The sequence below is a fragment of the Rissa tridactyla genome, chromosome 1 (genome assembly GCF_028500815.1).
Source record: "Rissa tridactyla isolate bRisTri1 chromosome 1, bRisTri1.patW.cur.20221130, whole genome shotgun sequence".
Classification (NCBI taxonomy): Eukaryota; Metazoa; Chordata; class Aves; order Charadriiformes; family Laridae; genus Rissa; species Rissa tridactyla.
The window spans coordinates 162,908,106-162,928,079 of NC_071466.1; the positions used below are offsets into that span (position 1 = coordinate 162,908,106).

Sequence of the window (19,974 nt, forward strand, 5' to 3'; positions counted from 1 at the left end):
GTGTCACCAGGCAGCGCCTGCGCTGAGTTGATGGGTCATTGGGACCTGGGAATAGTTCCTGTTTGTTTTATGCAACCCTTTGGGAACCAGCGCCATTTCCCCCTGTCACTGCCGGGCCATTTTTATCGCAAAACTTTGTCTCCACTCCAAGAAGTTAAAATTTAATTGAGTTTTTGGTAGCAGTGACATTTCCTTACCCGTGCTCCGTTGAACCTCCGTTGTTTCCCAGCTTACGCAACAGCGAACAGATGGGAAGGCAGGTAATAAAACACGCCACTGCTGCCGAATCCAGCCGAGGGCTTGCCCTCCTCGTGCCCTGGTGGGTGCACATCAGCTGAGAGGGAATTTACTGGATCCCAACACTGCCGCTCACGACTGTGCTGCAGGAGGGAGGCCCATACAGGCACTGAGGGAGATGGGCTCTGATGAAGAGGGCTCCTGGAAGGATGGATCCGAACCGGATCCCTGGAGAGTCAGCTCTCGGCATGGCTGATGGGAGCAGGGTTTGGGGTGACACTGGCTGGCAGGCAGGTGTAGGGTCTGGGGAGACAGTGGCCGCCCCAGCTCTCCCCCTGCTGCTGGCTGAGGTGGCAGGAGGGAACTTGGAAGAAATCCCGAATGTAGACACAGCCCTTGGGGGATGAAATCAGAACGTGTGTACGGACACTTCAGCTACCTTTATTTTAATCATTTAGGGCTTAAAATAAGAACTCTTTAATTAGAAACGTTCCCTTAATTGAATTGTAGTCAAACTTTTAGTGCTGTTAGCCTGGCTAACCATGTGATCTAATAACACCCACCTTCCTCCCTCCAAGCATTGCCTAGTTACACCTTTTTGTATGGAGGGATTTGTATTAGGGAGCCTGGGCCCAGGGGTGCTGGTTTTGGCTATGTCCGTAGCAGACAGTACCGTGGGGGACCCTGTCTCCATCAGGACTGTCAGTGCTCCAGTGGTACAACAGGTAGCTCCTGCCCCAGTGCCTAAAAAAAGGTGTTCTATATAACACAAGCAGCAGGACCCTGACTAGAGAGGCTGGGGTTGTATTGGGAAGGGAAGAAATTTGAGGGACAGGCAGAATCCATGCTCACAGTCACCTCCATTCCTCTCCGGTTACCAAACTGGTGTGCAGTGGTAGCCACAAGCATCTTTTCCTCTCTCTGCACCTCTCCAAAAAATGAACATCCCCTCAGGTCTAGCCCTGTATTAGACACCAGAATACAACTACAAAAGCGCATTAAGGCTTTGGTTAAACTCCAGCAGCTGGAAGGCCGTCTGACCTCCCACTGCTGCACTTGTGACCCCATGCCAGGATGAGACCCCAAGGAGGCATCACCTCATCCCTTCTCCCTCGTTTGCCTAGGGAGGATCTTTGGGTGCAGAACATGGAAGGGAGTCAAGGCTCCAGCCAAGCCCCTTAGCTCAGCAAATGGGGGACTTGCATCTGGGACACCTCATGTCTATATTTCACAGCATTCAGACATGGCCAAAGTATCCCTAGATGATCCAGGGAGTGCTGCTGCTGAAGGCAGGTAAGGAGAAGATGTGCTACATGGGCTGCCTCTGCTTGCAGGCTTTTTGGCTGCTGTCGGGAAGGTCCTCGGGCAGTCTCCAGTGCTCACACTGCAGCGCCGTAGAAGGAGCCCATGGCAATGTGTCTTGGGCTGAGTCTTGTGGGCTGGTGTATCCAAGGGGGCTATACCTCACTGGACACCCACCCAGCCTCACCACTGCCTGTCCTGTCATTCCTCAGGTAGGAAAGGAGCAGAAGGACTAGAGTTGCTCTGTTTATTCACAGTGTCACTGCTGGGTGTCCTTCCAGTGTCACCATATATGATATTCATAGCACCTAGTAAAACTTGCGGGAAAGCTGAGCTCCAGTGACCTAGCAGACCTCAGAGAAATGCCAGGTCGCATTTGGCAGCTCTGCCTGATCCACTGTGAACAGAATCCCATTTCACCCACTATCCGGAGAGGGACATGCTGCTTTGAAAACCAAAGCCACTTCTTCACAGAGAGGCTTGCCTGTGCTAGGAAAGCATGAGGAATCAGGGAAGCGGCGGCGAACACTTTGACTCTTTACTAAAGTGCTACTTCTTCAAGGCCAGTGAAAGCAAGAAAAGATGAGAAGTGAGAAAAAAATGCATTTCCACCTGCAATTCAAGAGGTTCCCAAAGAGGCAGGTACCTGTGGCTTGACACATCCAACAGAGTTGTTCGAAGCATTAACTCACAGTTTATTCAGAACATGCAGCCCCCCACTCAAAAAACAATGATTAATGTTCACAGGGTCTTTTTTACAGCTCTACTTTCTTAGCACTTCCCAGATAATAATGGATTTGCCTTTTCAATACTCATACCAAGCAAGAGAATAGCGTTTTTGAGAAGAGCAAGCATTCCTGGAGGGAAGGTCAAATGCAGCCTGCAAGGTGGGGATGCTGATCTGAGCTCTTTGCCAGAGCGCTCTGCATTTTAAGGCCTTTTTTACAGTCAAGTGCAAGTCCCCATTCACATGCAGCAGGGAGCAATAAATACTCCTGCAAATGAGACATCAGCATCCCAGGATAGCACAAGGCTAAAAACAAAGCAAAACGCCAAAATAAATAAAACATAGCTAATAGCTACCTCTGAAAAGGTTGCTGTGAGTGACTCGGCTCAGCATCAGGTAGGAAATCCATGGCAGGGGCAGGGATCCAGGCCAACACACAACTGTCTCGGCAATGAGTCACTCCTTTTTCTTCACACTTCTAGGGAAAAAAAAGAGAGATGATGCTGAGTCCCTGCAAAGAGCCTTCTTCATGACACAGCCCAGACTCATCCAGAGCGCCACCTAACCTGCGTGCTGCAGGTGTCCTGTGGAAAATAAATCTGTGGCCACATAATTAAAGGCTCAACCGTAATTCATATGCAGGAGGACATTGAAGGGCAGTTGTGCAGCCAGCCTTGGTGCTGCCATTTCTCAGTGATGAGAAATGTGTGCTCCGATATAACAGATAGCAGCAGTGATCTGTTGTCCTCAGTGAGGAGCAGAGCCAGTGAGACGTGAGACGCAGTGTTGGGTAGCACTTGGGGTAGCAGCACAGGAGCAGGAGGACTTGGGAAGAAAACTTGGGAGAAGACTCTTGTTCGGGCTCTCTAGAAATTTGTGGTCTCAGAAACACAAGCTGATATGGCTGTCCTCCCTGTTCCCTTTCTCCCCTCCAAGCTTTCCCACTTTGGGCTTCCCTTCTTCAGTCTTGTCAGAGAGCCCTGGGCTCGAGGCTTGGACATTGCCCCCTCCCAGGTCCACCTCACCTGGCCTTCCCTGTCTCTTCCCCAACGCACCCATGGGCCCGGTGTCCTGCCCAGACAGTACCAGTCCAGCACAGCTATGTGTCCTTGACCAGTCAGTCCCAGCCTTCCCACCACATGCTGTCGCCCTCCACCCAAGCTGCTCCCCGTCACCAGTCCAAGCCTTCCTGGGCGGTCGGTTGGTGACAACTCCCCTCCATCCCCAGGGAATGTCACCCCCACTCCACAGGCAAATGGTCGGAGTGCTTCTATCCCCCCTGCCCACCTGTCCTCTGCTCTTCCTGTGAGAAATAAGTTCTGGTCCAAATGAAATAGGCTCAGGCAGAATCCTCTGTGAAGCACATTTTTATTCACGTTCTTGGAAGAGTGGGTGACCTAGCTAGTAGGCACACTTTCAGTTCTTGAAACACACCTTTTTATTTCCTAATCCTGGCCGAATTTTTCCCTCCCCTGTTTCCCATTGGTTAGGTACTCCAGGGTTCACAGTCTGTCCGAGGCGCCTAAAATTCTTCCTGGATGTCTTGCCTCTGTTTACTTCTCTTTATGCTACACCTAAAGGGATTATCTAACAGTTTATTTCTTTCCTTTTTGGTAAAAAATTGCTCAGTGTCATTAGCCCTGGTTAAATGTTTGACTACCCTTCTAGACACTAATCCAGTATGAATCAGTTTGTCCTTTTGTCTGTGTGATAAGAGATGTTCTACAAGCCTTTGCTGGAGCCCCTTTGTCTTAGTCATTCCCTTATCATGTCACCTCTGATGGAAACAGCTTTTCTCCTCTGCAAAAGCAATACCCGCCTTTCTTACATTCCCATTCCCCATCTCTAATCACCGTGCCTCTACTCTTCCCATTCCCCCTGTCACTGCGCCGGCCAGCCCTGCTTTCTGCTCCCCCCTTTTCCCTCCGCAGCCAGCCCAAGTCACTCCAGCAGCTCCCGGCCAATAGCCCCTTGCCCAACCGGCCCTGGCATCTCCCTGCAGCTCTCAGTCTCATCTGCCTCCCAGTCACATTTGCTTTTCCCCAGATTTTGGTCCTTTCCCTTTGAGTTTCTTTCCTTCTCTGTTCAAATCAGGGGCTTTCCTCCACTGGGCTTCCCAGAAGCCAAAAGACAGGTGACTGGGAGCACAGGGCAGAGGGAAGCACAGAGGGATTCAGCCCAGTGTCTGATGCAGAGCAGCAGGGTGCTGCCCTGGAAGGGAAAGCCCTCCTGGTTTCCTTCAGCCCTGCTCCTCTGTGGGGAAGCCCATATGCCGTCACAGCAGCCTCAGAAGCTGGGTTGGGCACGTTAGCAGAGGCTGAGGTCTTTGTAGCTGTGAAGCTGTGACAAATCTTCCTCCCATGTTTAACAAAACCGTGTAATTTGTCCATGCCGGTGGGGGAGAGCAGCGGTGTTTCATGGAGCAGGCAAAACACAGCCTCCATGACAGAAAAACTGACGTCCCGCCCAAGGCTAAGCCCTTGCCTGAAAGCCCAGAAGATCCACAGCTTTCATCCCCTGGGCCATCTATATACTTCTTCCAGCCCGGGAAACCTAGGGTGGGCCAACATTTTCAAAAAGAACTAAATAAAAGTGCCCGATTCAAGCTGAGACAATCACTTTCTATGGAAAATTTCTTCTCCCGTGGTGAAACTTTGACAAAGTTATAAGCAAGTGAAAACAGGGTCTTAAAAGGGGAAGTGCTGGCAACCTTAATAATAGAAGCTGCTCCTGGCCACACCTGTAATTAAGGGCCTTTATTGCTTTTTTCCATACACCTCGCCTTTTTTATCCTTGTGGTACTCCCAGCTTCTGTCAGTTTGCAACTGACTCTCCTTATTACACCCACACTGGCTTTCTTTGGTAAAAAAAAGAAGACCTAATGGAAAAAAAAACAAACAGGAATATAATGGTGAATCCTCAGAGCTCTGTCAGGCCAGGGCAGACATAGCAGAGGACCACAGGACAGGGACAAGGTTCCTTGGGAGGAGCTGGACTCAAGGTTGAATCAGCAGGATCTCGCTTGTAACTTGGCCCTCCTCGGCTGCATGCTGAGTGCAACCTGGGCACCAAGGCATCTGAGTGCCTAGGTGATGGTGGAAGAACCTGGCCCAGCAGCCTAGGCAAGATGCAGGGAGGCACCACCTCTGCCTTGACAAGTCTTGTGGATTCCTCCTCACCTTGAAAGCAGCACTTCTCCCTCAAAGAAACTCCAATCCTCGTATTTTTTGGAGAAAAGGAGCTGAACTGGTCACTGTCTCTGTTTGGGCTTTTGCCCCATGGCCATGACCTGTGGCAGAGCCATCAGCTGGGACAGCCCCATCCCAGTTTCCTGGACGGGTGGGATCAGGCTGCTCTGCTCCCCCCTCCCTTTCTGCATGGCACCGGGGTTGGCTTTTGGCAGCAGTGTGAACTTCTTAAAACCTCCAGTGAGAGGAGGTGCAGCCCAAGGAGAAGAGAAACAAGCCTGGGGCTCAGAGGCACAGCCCTCTCTCTGTCTTAGGAACAGCGGGAGCAAAGCAACGGAGAATGGAGAAGCCACATTTGCCCCTGTAGGAAGATTTGCAGGTCAGACTGAATGAAGCATAGGACTGGTCAGGCAATGCAGCTGTGAAATGAGTTGTGTTTGGGAGGCTAATGGAAGAAGAAGCTGGATACAGTACAGATCAGAGGAGGTCTCCTGTGACTGGAGAAAGGCAAATACTGCATTCTTCTTCAAAAAAGGCTAAAAGGTCGATCCTGGCAACTACAGGCTGGTCAGATTCCTTTGGGCCCTGGAGTGTGTCCTCTTGGAACACACTTCTGAGCGTGTGAAAGAGAAGAAGGTGACTTGCGACTGTCAGTGTGGATTTACCAAGGGTAAATCATGCCTGAATAACCTGATTGCCACCTTTGATAAAATGACTGTATTTGTGGGTGAGGGGAGAGTAGGGGAAGTTGTTTATCTCAAATTGGACTCTCTGATCTGCAAGGTCCCTTCCAACCTAGACAGTTCTATGATTCTATGATTCTAAATTCAGCCAGGCTTTCAACATCATCTCCCACAATGTTCTGATATCCAAGTAAAGGTGTTGTGGTCTCAGTAGTTGGACAAGCAGATGGGTAAATAACTGGTCGGGCTCGGGGAGCAGTTGTTAATGGGTTGTACTCTACCTAGAGGCTGGTACCAAGCAGGGTGCCTCAGGGGGCTGTGCTGGGACTTGTCCTGTTTAGCATGGTTATTGGTGACCTGGAGGAGGTGATGAAGTACACTTCCACCAAGCTTGCCAGTGACACCTAGTTGGAGGGGGAACAAGTCAACATGCCTAAGGGCAGGGCTGCCATCAGAGGGCCATAAGCGGGCTGGAGGGTTGGGTCTGCAGGAACACTGCAAGTTCACCCAAGGGCAAATGCACAGCCCTACAGCCATGAAGGAAGAGGCCCTGGCCACAATACAGGCTGGGAACCTGCCAGATGGAGAACAGCTCTGGGGGAAAGGACCTGGGAGTCTTGGTAAAAGTCAGAGACAAGATCTTCACAGTGGTGCATGGTGGGAGGATGAGAGACAATGAGTTTAAGTTGAAACAAGAGAGGTCCAGTTTGAATACAAGGAAGATCTTTCTGTCCCCAAAGACAGTCAAGCGTGGGAAAAGGTTGCCCAGAGAGTCTGTGCAGTCTCCATCCTTAGAGGTTTACAAGACCAGATAAAGCTCTGAGCGACCTCATTTGACCTCTTTACTGACCCTGCTTTGAGCAGGAGGCAGGACAAGAGCTGTCCTGAGGCCTCTCAACCTGAATTATCCTACGATCCTATGATGCGCAGTGCCCCATTTGCGTACGGCGTGTGTATGGCGTGTGTTTGGTGTGTGCCAGGTACGTATGTGCCACACGTGTGTGTCCGTGGCAAGGGTGAGCTGCAAGCCTGTGGTACGAGTCCCACGTGAAGGGTGCAGCTGAAGGAGGATGAGGTGTCACACCTCGGGCGGTGGGTGAGGAGCACACCGTGGCAGGGGAGCAGCTGGGGCAGTAGCCCTGAACTCCTGTGACAAGCGTGCCGGTTTCACACGTACCGGTGAGCTCGCCCAGCATCACACGCGTGCCAGGCGGGCTTGCAGGGAGCTTGCAATGTAAGCGTGCGGTGGGAGCATGTGTGCGTGCGCGCCAGGGGAGTGAACATGTGGCCATAGCAGCGAAATGCGTGCGCAGTGTGCCGATACTGCGCGCGTGGAGCGGGGGGAGAGCGGCGTTTGTGTGGGCTTGTTATTCACAGCAGCGCAAACCGGTGGTAGCTAAAAAGCCTCCCGTGTACAAGCATCTCCCATGCGGACTCGGGGGGTGGGGGGACTCAACGTAGCGCAGGCGGTTATGAAACCAGCTTGCCCAGTCAGGATAATTCACGTACTGCTGTGGGAGGGACGGGAGAGATAAACAACGCGCAGGGAGACGGGAGGGCAGGGAGAATGGCTTAAAATGCAGCTTCCCGGCATGCCCTGGTGGATTAGTTCAGCATCTCAGCCCAGCTCCTCTTTAATTCTTATGCAAGGGGTTTCTCTGGAAGGGACAGCCTGTCCTCGGCAGCTGAACACCAGGCGCAGGGCACCGATTAACAAAAGGCCATCTCACCACCCGTCCCACGCAGCGAAGGGCGAGAGGCAGCTGGGGACTTGTTCTCTGCAAGAACTGAGGTTGTGGATTTTCGTTTCTGCTTTGCATCATGCTGTTGCTCACCAGGGACCTCTGGATGTGCTCGTCTGAGCCTGCCGTGGCCTCCTGTTCACTTCTGTGTGTGACTGGAAAGCACTGATTTGTACCTGTAAGGCCAAATATAGGCTATTTTGGGGGAAGCACTGTGGTCTGACAGTTCCCAGTTCCTACACCTGGATGTCTGGAGGCCGAGGGTGTCTGAGTTGGGAATATGCACTGCACTTGGAGTTGTAGGCAGTGGTAAGAAGGTGATGGGCGTTATGTACATACCTAGAGAGGTGCAACATCCTGGCCACGGCTCCACTGCAGCTGTGGATGCAGGACAGGCAGAGCGCTATTCTGGGAACCACTCCTGGTTCATTTATCACTCACAAAGTCCCCAGCTGTGCAGAGAGGTGACAGGTTAAACCCTCAGTGGCAGGTTAAATTCCTCCTCATGCTACTGACTGCTTTGTGGTGTTGGGCGAGTCACTTTGCCTTGCTGTCAGCCACTTCTGTCCCCCTTCCCTTTCTTTGTGGCCAAGAACAGGAGCTGCCCTTTCTCTTGTGACTGCAGGAGCAAGCACAACAGGGCCATTGAGGACCTGAGGGCTCTGGAGGCTTCTCCGTGGACAAATTATCAAATAATTACAGTAGCTCAGAAAATCCCATGTTTTTCACAAATTGCTCTTGCATTTTAACAGCTGACAGTGCGTTTCAAGCTCATGAGACCATCTGACTGCTGCATGAGAGATGTGTCTCAAACAGAGCAGCTGGGAGCATGCAGCTTCATCCAGCCAGTACAACTCCACCAACGCACCTTGTACCTCCTCTGCAGCAACCGCTGCCAGCTGCTCTCACCCTGACTTCCCTCCTCCGCTGACCTCAGACTGCTCTGTCCCACTGGTCCCTACCATCTCACTGAGCACTGCTGGCTCCTTGACCATTCCAGGGCTCCCAATTACTTAACCCTGGCACCCTGGGTGCAGCCAGTCACCCTGTGCCTGCAGCTCTCCTCTCCAGAGCTGGTTTTTGTCACAGCTCTTCCCCGCTTCCCCCACAGCCTCATGCAGCACTGGATGGGTCGCCTAAGTTTCTCTATTCAAGGCAGCCTGGTTGCTAATGAGCACAAAACTGTCCTGGAGAGCAAAAGGCACATGGTGTAACCCAGCAGCCCGGAGCTAAATGATGGCTCCACTTTGCTTACATTTAATCAGCTCCTTCTGTGTCGTACCAAGTGTTCTGCTATAGGTCTGCATCACCTGTCATGTGCTCGCACCCACTCTCCAACTGATTCATTATTTTATCCCTGAGAGAAGCACGTGCAGGCTGCAGGTCATGTTATATATATCTTCAAATTCTTCTCTGGAGTTCCTGCGTCAGCTCATCCTCTTCTGTTCCATACCCCAGGAATGGTGCGCAGGCCTGTGTCGGGTCCCCGGCAGACAGGCAGAGTCTGTTGCTGGGTGAGCATCTAATCACCTGTCAGGAGCAATTTCAAGCTCCTTATCCTCAGGCCGCACGTCTTCTGTAACGAGGCTTTGTATTGTACAGGCCTTCAGCCCACGCTTCCAGTGACTGTAGTGCTGGGACATTCAAACAACTCTATCAATGCACTAGAGCCAGGCACCCAAATATTACCAGGTCCCAGGTTTCAAGACGTGCTATTTCAAATCTAGGGCCAGCACCAAAATAATCCTGCTAATTTCAGAGGCCAAAAAAAACTTTTAAAGCTCAAATATCCAGTGCTTCACAGACTATTTCAGGATGGTGTTTGTGTCCATCCCGAACTTCTTTTGAGGGCAGTGAAATCACATCGTTCTGCTTAGCAACACGCGTTTCCTCTTTCCACGCTGACCTGACGTTGGCAGCCAGTCTCTTGGGGTCTCCTGGGGAGCAGAGACATTGCCTCCACTAGATGCTTCCTTCTGGAGGGGATGTGGTCAAAGGTAAACAAATACACTAATGGCCCACTGACAGCCCTGCTGGTATTGCTTTCCCCAGGAACTGGAAGAAGCCCAGGAGCCGAGACTCTGTACAGTTTGCAAGGCAGGCTGTCATTATCTATTGTCCTGAGGGGGTATGAAAGGCTGGTTGTCAGAAGACCTTTCAGGGCATTGCAAACCCTCTATCTGAGAGGTCTCACGCTGGCGAGGACAGGTTTGAGCAGGGCATTTCTCCACGTCCATGCATTTTCAGTGCCCCCCTGATGCCATGGGAGCATGCTGGCCAGCCACCTGTGGTGGCGAACAGGCAGCAGCACCCTGCTACAGCCGTAAGTTGTGTGTATCACATCAAGGGACCAAATAATAAGAAAAAGGGAGCGAATCTCACATGCTGAGCACGTGCAACCAGGCAGGGACGTGAGGCAGCAGCAGGGCAGGCAGGCAGCAAAGCGGTAACTAGAAGGACCTGACTCCAAACCCAGATTGTCTCTGCCTAACTTCCCAGGGCTGGAGCGGCTTTGCAGGCTTCTCCCCAAGAAGAAATCAAAGCGCTAGCAGATAACTGAACTGCTCCCAGAGCCAGTGGCCTCCCTGTGAAAGCCCCATCCTGGCTGTCAGGGGGGGCTGACCTTTACTGCAGCGTATGGGTGCAGCGTTGGCAGTGGATGCTGCTCCTCTCGGACCCTGCCTTCCCTCAGGATCAAACACTTCTACCCCCAACCCCCAGCTCTGACCCAGGGCACTGCCCGGGGAGCCAGCCCCAAGCCAGCCCCGCGGTGCCACGCCAGCGCCGGGCCAGCCCGGAGGGCCGGGACCTGCGGGCACGCCGGGATTTACAGGGATGCCGGGACCCGCGGGGATGCCGGGACCCGCGGGGATGCCAGCCTTGCTTTCATCTCTAGATGGTGCTCTGAGGCCGGGCAACGGCCGGGCTGCTGCAGTTCGTGCCGCGCCGCTCGGCGCCCCTGCGCTGCGTCCTGCCGGCGGGAGCACACCCGGGTTGGGGAGGGCAAGACTCCCACCCTGCTGACCACGGCAGGAGGAGAAGCCAGTGTAACCCCTCCAAAAATCTGCTACCGTCTTATCTCCTTCTGCTGTGGCATCCTCCGGCCGTGGGATACCGTGCCACAGGCAACTACATGGACAGACTGCCTCCCCTGCGTCTCCTGCCTCCCCATCCCTCTGCTGTCCCCCTTTACCTGCCCCAGCGGGGCCGCCACGGCTGGCCCTACGCTGCCCCACGCTTGCAGCATCCCAGCAGGCTGCCTTCCCTCCTCTCCCCCTCCTGTGCAGCCGGCAATAGTCCGTCCCGGCTTTGCGGATTTAGCACAGGGCCGATGCCTCCGGGGTTTTCCAATAGTGCCACTCCATTAGGGCCCAGCTCTGCTCTTACCACCGGCAATGGCAAAAGTCCCATTGACTTCACAGGGGCAAGTGCAAGCCCTTAATGGCCTGGGAAGGTAAGGCTTTTTTTTTTTTTCTGTTGTTTTTTGTTTGTTTGTGTTTTTTTTTTCTGTGACATTTAAAACCATGGTCACTTCGGATTGCCTGTCCAAAAGCTGGGAGAGACCTCAGGCCCTCCTGCAAAGGCAAGGAAAGGCTGTTAAAGCTCAAAGCGAGCAGAGGGGGCATTTTGCCACGCAGAGGTCACAAGGTGCAGCTGCTGGGGTAGCGCCGTGTGCCCTGCTCTGCTCCTGGGCAAAACCTGGTTGAAACCGAGCTGGTTGAAAAGGAACGCATTTGTTCAGCAGCACGGACATTTTCAACACCATTTCCTGATCACAGAAATCCAAACCCATTTTCTCCCCATTTGAGATTATTGCTGTGTTTCTTGAAAATATTTTTAGTCGCAGTGTGTATCAAAATGTTTTGCTGAGCAAGTTATGGGTGAGTTGAAAGGTGCCAATAATGGTTTCTTTCCAAAAGAGTTATCCAAAAGTGTCACAAAAATAAAACATGAACCAAGTTTCTCAAGTGTCATTTAAAACAACAGCAACATTCATCTGAAAGTTGGCAAGACTGACAGCAGCATAGTTACTTGTCATGGGGTGGAGGATCTGAACCAGTGCCTGGATCTTATTCACAGGGAAAAAGTCCTTCCTCTCCCCATTATCTTTCTGGTATTTGAATAGCTTTCAATAACAAGCCAAGGAAATCATTTAGAATTAAGACAGGAGAGAAATATAGGTTGTGGGCAGATAAACAAAGCAGCAGTGTCTTCCTCCTGAAAAGCAAACTGCCAGCCCTTCGGGATTAGTGGCAGGTCTTGGGGAAGCAGTCCCTCCATCAGATCCTGGACGAGGGAGGGAGTCTGGGGACGTCATGCCCTGCTGTGCAATAGAGATGTCTTCTCTGGAGAGCACAAGACAACAAAGTGTCACCTACCTGAAAGGCGATGCTACACATATTGTATGCTACGGCCAAAATAAAAGGTGTGTTTACAGTTGTGAGTGGCTTGAAGAGCTGATTTGCAGACTCCTTAAAAATGGCCAGTCTTCTTTATAGCAAACAGCCTTCTGAGGTGGATTCTCGTGGTGGCCTTTCTTGGGCTGCGTAAAGGAGTCTCCAGCCTACAGCTGGAGAGGCGCTTGTTGAGATGGATGCTGCTGTCGCATGGCACTTCGTGTGTACATCCTTGGGCGTTTATGGAATGAAATTGTGGTATAGGACGGGTTATGCCCCCATGAGTGGCATACGCGTGTAAGTACGTGCAGTGTGTACTTGGGCACAAGTATCCTGTGATTCGACTGTGCAGGAACAGAAGTACCCATGCAGAAGGATGTACATACCACTGTGTATCAGCAAAGCCTGTGGGCGTGTGTGCAGCTTGCAGAGCCAGAAGAGCACTTTTTACTGTGAGGAGTGACCTCACCGTGCCGTCAGATGGGCTACGTGTGCCCAGGGAACGTGCCGTTTGGCCAACACAAACACAGCTGCGGGAGGTGCAACTGACGGGCAGAGGTTTGCCCATCCCCTCTGTTCTGCTGCTCTCCGGCTGTTCCTCGCCATCCCTCTGCCCCCTCCCCTCAGCCCCCTTTTCTCCCTTGGCTCCTCCTAGGCTGTCTCCCCTCTCTAACAATGTGACAGTGTTGCCAGCTTTCTCCCAATTCTATTGCGAACAGCAGGCATTTAGCTGGGTTTTCCTCAACGCCTCAGCGTCTTTTCCACCACGGTGCCAAACACGACATGAAAAGGACCAGCAGGTTCAAAAGTACGGAGCGGGCTGGGATCCCAGCGTGGCTGCGTGATGCTTGTTCCTCAGCATTATTGCAACCTTTTCCCGTTTTTTCCCCCAAGAGTCACATCGTCTCAAGCGAGGGGTGGCAGTGCTGGTCTGTGTGCTGCCTCCACTGCCCTGCCTGTCCATCCCCGTGGCCCTTGTGCAGCTCAGCTGTCCTATCCTTGCTGGGGCTCCCTGGGCCCTTGCTCCTTGGAGATGAGCCTCCCAAGAGCTAACAGGCTGTGGGCACTTCATCCCCACCATGCGCTGCCATCTGCCCCTGAAGGATGCTGTACCTCAGGGGGAAAGTGCCCAGACATGGGGGTTCCCCCCCTCCTGGAGGCCACCACCTCAGTCTGTGTCCTGGATGCCCCGTGTCCTCTCACACAGAGTTGTTCTCTCTCGGTCCATTAGGTTGTTTCCACTGCCATGGCCAGTGGCAGGCACCCAGCTCTGAAAGCTGTATTAAAAGCCAGGTCAATACCAGGCCCTGCTTATTCCCTCTGGGGAAAATAAATAAATAATAAAAGGAGGGAGGGAAGGACTTCGTTAATTAGCAATAGGGAGGAGAGGTGGGACAGGGACCCACATGGAAAAATGAGGCTACGTATCAAGCCGTACATGGGAAAAGGCAGGATCCACAAGCTGCTGTTCCCACTCTGTGCACAACGGCAGGAGAGGGAGGCATCAGGAATGAAGCCTTTCCTTCACCCTCACTTCTCCTGGTGCTCGGTTGTCACCTGTTTGCTCTTCACTCATCCTCCCGCCAGCTCTTATTCCCTTCTTGGCGAGGCTTCCCAAAGGCGTCAGCTCACTGCTTGGGTGCAGAGCAAACCCATGCACGGCAGCTGTGTCCCCCGCAGAACCTGCGCACCAGGACGAGAAATGGCCATGTCTAGGTCTAGACCCATCTTGTTAGTCTACTCAGCTCTTTCTCCAGTGCACTGCCATATTACCTCACTTTCTCTTCTTTTTCCCTTCCTCCTCCTCCTCCTCCTCCTCCTCCAGCCTGCCTCCTGTGCCTGCTCCTTCCTCTCACTCCTGCTATTTCCTTTCTTCCCATTCTGCTTTTTCCCCCCGTCCTCTTGCTTCTTGAATGAATTCCAAATTGGTGTCTAGATGCTATTTTTCTGCTTTGTGCATCAGAGATTGGGTGGGACATCATTTCTTCGGTCATTCCCCCCATAGCACAACTGTTGGTGCCCAGAGCAGCTTCCTGAGCTACCTGTTTGTCTTTCTGTCCTCATATCATCTACAGTTTCGAAGGAGTGATTCTGCTGCTCCTAAAGGAAAAGGCTCGCTAGGTTTTCGCATCTTTTGTGAAATGACAGCAAAGTGATGTTACAGGTCTAGCTCTGGTTGATGCCCTCCCTCATTTCCTCTAGTTCTTACTTGCCTCTAGCAAAACCAGAGGGCTTGGGTTCTTGTTTTTTGGGTTTTGGGGTTTTTTGAGCATTACATCTGCAGCAGCATCTCGCACGTCTCTGCCTCTTCATCAAGCATATCTATAACCCTTCCCGGGGCAAAACTCTCTCTATCTCCAAAGCAGGCAGGATTGTTTGACCTATCCTACTGCTAATTTTAGTGCAAATGCTTCCCTCCATACATACATTTTGTATGATCTTCTCCCCAGGGAAATTCTCTGAGCCTCTTATTGTAGGTCTTTACCAGCGAGGCCCAGAACAGGGGAGCCTTTGTGGTGGAACTTCCAGGCATCAATGCCATCCAAACAGCAAACACCAGCGCTAATAACTCTCATCAGTCTCTATAGGGGGCTGCAGCCCTGGGGTCTCTCCTTTGCTTCCAAACCTCCCCCTGGGATATTAGACTTTATTAAAAATAAATAGTTACAAATTCAGTTTTACAGCTGATGGCAGCAGGGAGAACAGAGGAGGTGAAAGGAGCAAGTCGAGGGTCTGCTGTCCAGTCAGGTCATTTGTCTGTCATCCCGGCCACACTGTGCCAGGGAACAGTCTGAGTGTGCAAGCACAGGGCCCTGCCTCCTCTGCCAGGCATCTCAGGAGAGGAGCAGGATGTGTTTTCCAAGAGGACTGGGAGAACTGGGTCTGAGTCCATGGAGCCGAGCTGCTTCTGGAGGTGACAGATGCCAAAAGCCAAGGAGAGTGCAGAGTAGACACGTAGAGCGTCCTTATCTCCTAGCTTGGCATTTAGAGTGGAAGAATATGGATTTCAGTTCTCGTTCTGTTTTATATACAAAGAAAGAGTCATGTGCAACAAGCAAGAAACATGCAAGTAAACCGCTCCCTTGAGATCCTTCCCCACTCCCTCCAAGAGTCCTTAACTCTCCCGTCCATCCTCATATCAGTGCTTAGGTATCACTCCTCTCCTAGTGTTGGTCATGACTCTTCACAGCCACGGGGCCTACCCACGCCAAGAGGGAACCGAAAGTTTGTTGTTGCCTCAGCAGCAGAAACACCTGCTGTGGGTCCTGGTCTGTCCCTTGAGGGCACGGACTCCTGTCTCCTCTCCAGAGATGAGAAACCAGGCATGCTGCTCTCCTGTCTCTGGGCAGGAAAGGGATCCTGGCACAAGCTGCACACACTGGAAGAGTAGTGTATCCTCGCTCCTCTCCCAGGCAATATGACTTCACGGGAAAGAGAATATATCAGAGCAGCTCCAGGCCTTGATGTACTCAGGGACTGAGAGGCAGTCACGGGAGGCATTTTTTGGTGGGCAAGGGACTTATCCAGCTATGTATGGGTGCAGAACGGAGGAGGAGACGGTAGGTGACGGGTGTTAAATGGGGAGGCTGGAGGAGTTAGATGGCCGACTCCCTGCGGTATGAGATTGTATCTAGGGGCAGAGTTGCCTGGAGCCGCTCGAGGTCCAGGTGGCTTCCAAAATCCATCATCTGGATGACTCCTCCCTCTTCTTTAGTGTTGCCCCCTAACACCACACCCACTTCATCATCATCTTCATCTTCATCTTGACTGACAAGAGCCAGCTCGTTCTCATAGCAGAAGGCACTGGGAGGTGGGGGAGAAGGTAGGATAGTCATCTTGCTTTCTTGCAGCTCCCGGGCTGAGCAGCAAGGTGTGCCGGCTACCTCATAGGTCTTGTGAAAACGCGAATAATCCACTTTATAGTGATTCTTCTCCTCAAACACAACTGGTTCAAAACGGTGACCCCAAAGGATTTCACTAGCGAGGTAAGAACTTCGTGCCTGTGTGGTCATGGCTGTAGCTTCCACCATGCCCTCTAGGATAACAACAATCTCAAAGTTCTCCGTCTCCAGCTCCTCCTTGCCAATCCCATAAAGTGGGCTCTCCTCATCGATCTCATGAACAATAATAATGGGTGAGACCAAAAATATACGGTCAAGGCCCACATCATAGCCCACATTGAGGTCCCGCTGGTCCAGGGGGAGGTATTCCCCTTCCTCTGTCATATAGGGTTTGATGAGCTGGGCTCGGACATGGGCCTCCACAATGTGGCTCCTCCTCAGGTTGCCCACCCGCCACATGAGGCACAGTTTGCCATCCCGCACAGAGATGACCGCATGGTGACTGAAGAGGAGGGTCTGGGCCCGCTTCTTGGGCCTTGCCATCTTGGCCATGATGGTGCCAATCATGAAGGAGTCAATAACGCAGCCCACTATGGACTGGACTACAACTGCCATGATAGCCAGCGGGCACTCCTCAGTCACGCAGCGGAAGCCGTACCCAATGGTTGTTTGTGTCTCCACTGAGAAAAGAAAAGCCCCTAGGAAGCTGTTCACATGCATGATGCAGGGCTTGAGAAGAGAGGGACCACCTCCCACCACCGGTGCATTGAGGTCACCATGGAAGAAAGCGATGCACCAGAAAAGGAAGCCAAAAAAGAGCCAGGAGACCAGGAAGGCGGCGGAGAAGATCATAAGCATGTACCGCCAGCGTGTGTCCACACAGGTGGTGAAGATGTCTGCCATGTAGCGCTGAGACTTGTTGCTGAGGTTGGCAAAGTAGACATTGCACTGGCCGTTCTTCTTCACAAAGCGGTTGCGGTGCTTCCGCCGGGGGGCATGTCCCTTCCCGTTCCGGCTGTGCCCGTTCACGCTGCCCAGCGAGGAAACCTTGTGCCCATCCTCTTCAGTTGAGACGATGCTGTACCTGGAAGAAAAGAAACATGCATTTCCAGGAAAATATGCATGAAGAACAACAGCAACCACCGAGAGAAGCGAGGGCAGGAGACACGTAGGTGGTTCACAGGGCTACGATACCAAGCGCATATTTCTCTGGTTATTGCACTGTGGTGCCACCCTGACCAAATAGGTGGTGCTCGGCTGCAATATTTGCCGAGTCTTGCTGCCATGAGGTTGTATCTAGCAAAGTCCTGACAGGCCAGCAAAGCAGGAGAAGCTTGTAGCGTTGTGCTTCCTTCCAGCCTTTGTGGTGAAGAGGGACTCAAGGCTTCAAAACCTGGGACAGCTGGTCAGCCTGGGAGCAAGCACCCATGGTCTGGCCACATTTTGGTACTGACATTATATAAGGCCATGAGTTTCTATTTTCTCCTCCACTCTCCTCACTGATTTCATGGTGCGTCGGTGACAGTGTTTATACACTTCCTGCGCTCAGGACAATTCTGTTGCCACAGCAACATGCGTAGCTCCCAGCATCCCACATCGGAAGCCAAAGGTGTAATTTGGAGATCAACAGCCAAAGTACTGGCAGATTTCCCTGGGAGAAGCTCCCCACACAATTTCTGGGAGACGTTTGCCCCTCCAGCTCCCCTCCCTCGCAGGTGGCACCACTGCTGCCCCTTATGTGTGCTGCTGGGTCTACGTTTGCAGATACCCCTTAAAGATGTGGCAGATCCTCTGACCACAAAGGAAATCAAGGGAGTGCACTGACCCACCAAGACCACTCTGCCCTCGTGACTCCTGAGCCCTGGCTTCCCAGGACCTGTCAGGCTGGCAGTGCCGCCCTCCCACCCCATGGAGTTGACAAGTCAGCTGGAGCCCTCCAGCATGGGCTCCATGACCATCCTCTTCCTCTCGTGGGAAGAGGCTGGAATTGGGACTCCTGGGGACTCCTGGGGACAGGGGGCTTCTGCAGCACTGCTTGCACCTATAATTGTGGGTCCGGAACCACACAGAGCTTTGCTTCTCTGTAGCACTCCACCTCTGAGCACTGCCCCCATGTATGGCGTGTCTCACCTTGGAGAAGGAACGAGGAGCCATACCTTGGAGCAGGAAAGTCCCTGGCAGATAATTTGAGAAGAATATACCAAAAGGCAGGCTGAAGGTAGGGCCTGAGGGGACAGATGAGGAGGACCAGGCCACCCTGGGCAGCAGCAGTCCTTGAGAAGGGGGTTACTCACCGGTTGACTCGGACGCTGCCCATGGCTCGCTGTATCATCGGGTGTCAGGGGGCGGCGGGAGCTGGGAGGGCACGGGATCTCATTCAGCAGAACTCACATGGGACCAGGTGGCTCTGGGTTTCACCTCTGGCAAGCTGGGACCTGCGCTGCCATCGTGATTGCTCCTGGGCATGCGCCTTGCGGAAAAGGACAAAGCAAAACCCAGTCAGAGCCTTCCCTGACAGCACCCTTCCCAGTCCTAGGGCGGAGGGGGACACAGGGCTCCCAGCCTTTTGCTCAGGAGGGGTCTGGAGGTGTCCAAGGGGCACTGTGCCGCAGCCTGGCTCCGGCAGGTGAGGAGCTGATGGATGCAGACCAGGTTGCAGGGCCCGCAGCCCCCGCTCTCCATGGCATCTACCAAGGGGAGCGGTGCAGGGCTGGCCGGTCACTGCTCCTCAGATCAAGGGCACAACGACTGAGCAGCTTGCAGGGCCCTTGCCCTGAGCCATTATATTAATATCATAGCTTACAGTAGGACGAGAGCTCAGACAGGCTAAATACCTCACACACAAGGACTAATGGAGCACAGACATGCACGGCAGCCCCCAGGGATCCCCATCAGCCCAGCCTGACCCACAGGGGATTTATCTCCAGGGAGGGGCAAATCATCCCCCCCCTCCCTGTTTCAAAGAGGAGAAGAAAAGCGATGGTTAGAGCCGAAAGGGAGAACCGATGGAAAGAAAGGGCTTAGGGGTAGCCAAGGAGAAGCCGGTTAGAGCCAACAGACCTTGCGACGTGCCCTGTGTACAGCATCCAAGGAGCGGCTCAGCAGCAGAGCCCTGGGAAGGATGTCCAGCAGATGTCACGTCCCAACTTGGTCCTCCCTGAACTGAAGAACGGGGAAACTGAAGACTCAAGAGCCGACCTATCCCGCCTGCCCAGAACTGCTGGGAAGTGAAATGCAGTGAGGGGGTAATGACTCATAGATTAGGAAGGGCTTTGTAGACCCATGCTAATCCTGCACTGTAACCTTTGGATTACAGCAGCCAGTGCGGAGCGCCGGACGCAGATACAGCCAGCTAGTTCACTTCCTCCCAGCCTCACCGGCAAGCAGCCAGTGGTGGCCATATCTGGGACAAATCCAAGGATTTCTGGGTCAAATCCAAGGTTTAGAGCTGCTTGCAAGTGATCATGCACAGACAGGAGAGAAGAACAGCAAGAGATGTTGTCAGGGACAGAAAAGCTGGTGAGAACCACCCTTGTCTCATCATCAGTGTTGCAGAACGGGGCTTCCTGTGGCTAAGGGTGACAACCAGCTTTCCCCAGTTAGGAGCACAGACTAGAAAGCAGCAAGTAAGGATCTCCAGACATCACCTCTGCTTTGCAAGCACTGTCGTCATCATGTCTGGCATGAAGATTAACCAGCAGTCTCTCCTCCAGAGGCCAAGGATACTGAGGCATTTTAAGCCCTATGGCAACACAAACGTCGTTGTACAGACTAAGGATATTATGGGACCGGGAGAAGACAGCAACCTTGTAGTCCACAACTCACCATATAGTGGTAAAAGTGAACAGTTGCCCGA

The 19,974-nt window shown here is 52.7% G+C and overlaps 1 protein-coding gene across 1 annotated transcript; it reads right to left on the bottom strand.

Moving 5' to 3' along the window:
- Positions 1-15,818: 15,818 nt before the first annotated feature.
- Positions 15,819-18,539, bottom strand: KCNJ4 (potassium inwardly rectifying channel subfamily J member 4). Its single transcript, XM_054214657.1, has 2 exons — positions 18,413-18,539; positions 15,819-17,202 (listed from the first exon to the last, which is right to left on the bottom strand). Exons 1-2 carry the CDS (start codon positions 18,448-18,450, stop codon positions 15,873-15,875), a joined length of 1,368 nt encoding a protein of 455 aa, XP_054070632.1. The 5' UTR covers positions 18,451-18,539; the 3' UTR covers positions 15,819-15,872.
- Between the last annotated feature and the right edge of the window lie 1,435 nt (positions 18,540-19,974).

Excerpts from the sequence above, each read along its gene's own strand:
- KCNJ4 (XM_054214657.1), bottom strand. The coding sequence starts at position 18,450 with ATGATACAGCGAGCCATGGGCAGCGTCCGAGTCAACCG. Across the intron at positions 17,203-18,412 it reads GGCAGCGTCCGAGTCAACCG|GTACAGCATCGTCTCAACTG; the intron begins GTGAGTAACCCC and ends CTTTTCTTCCAG.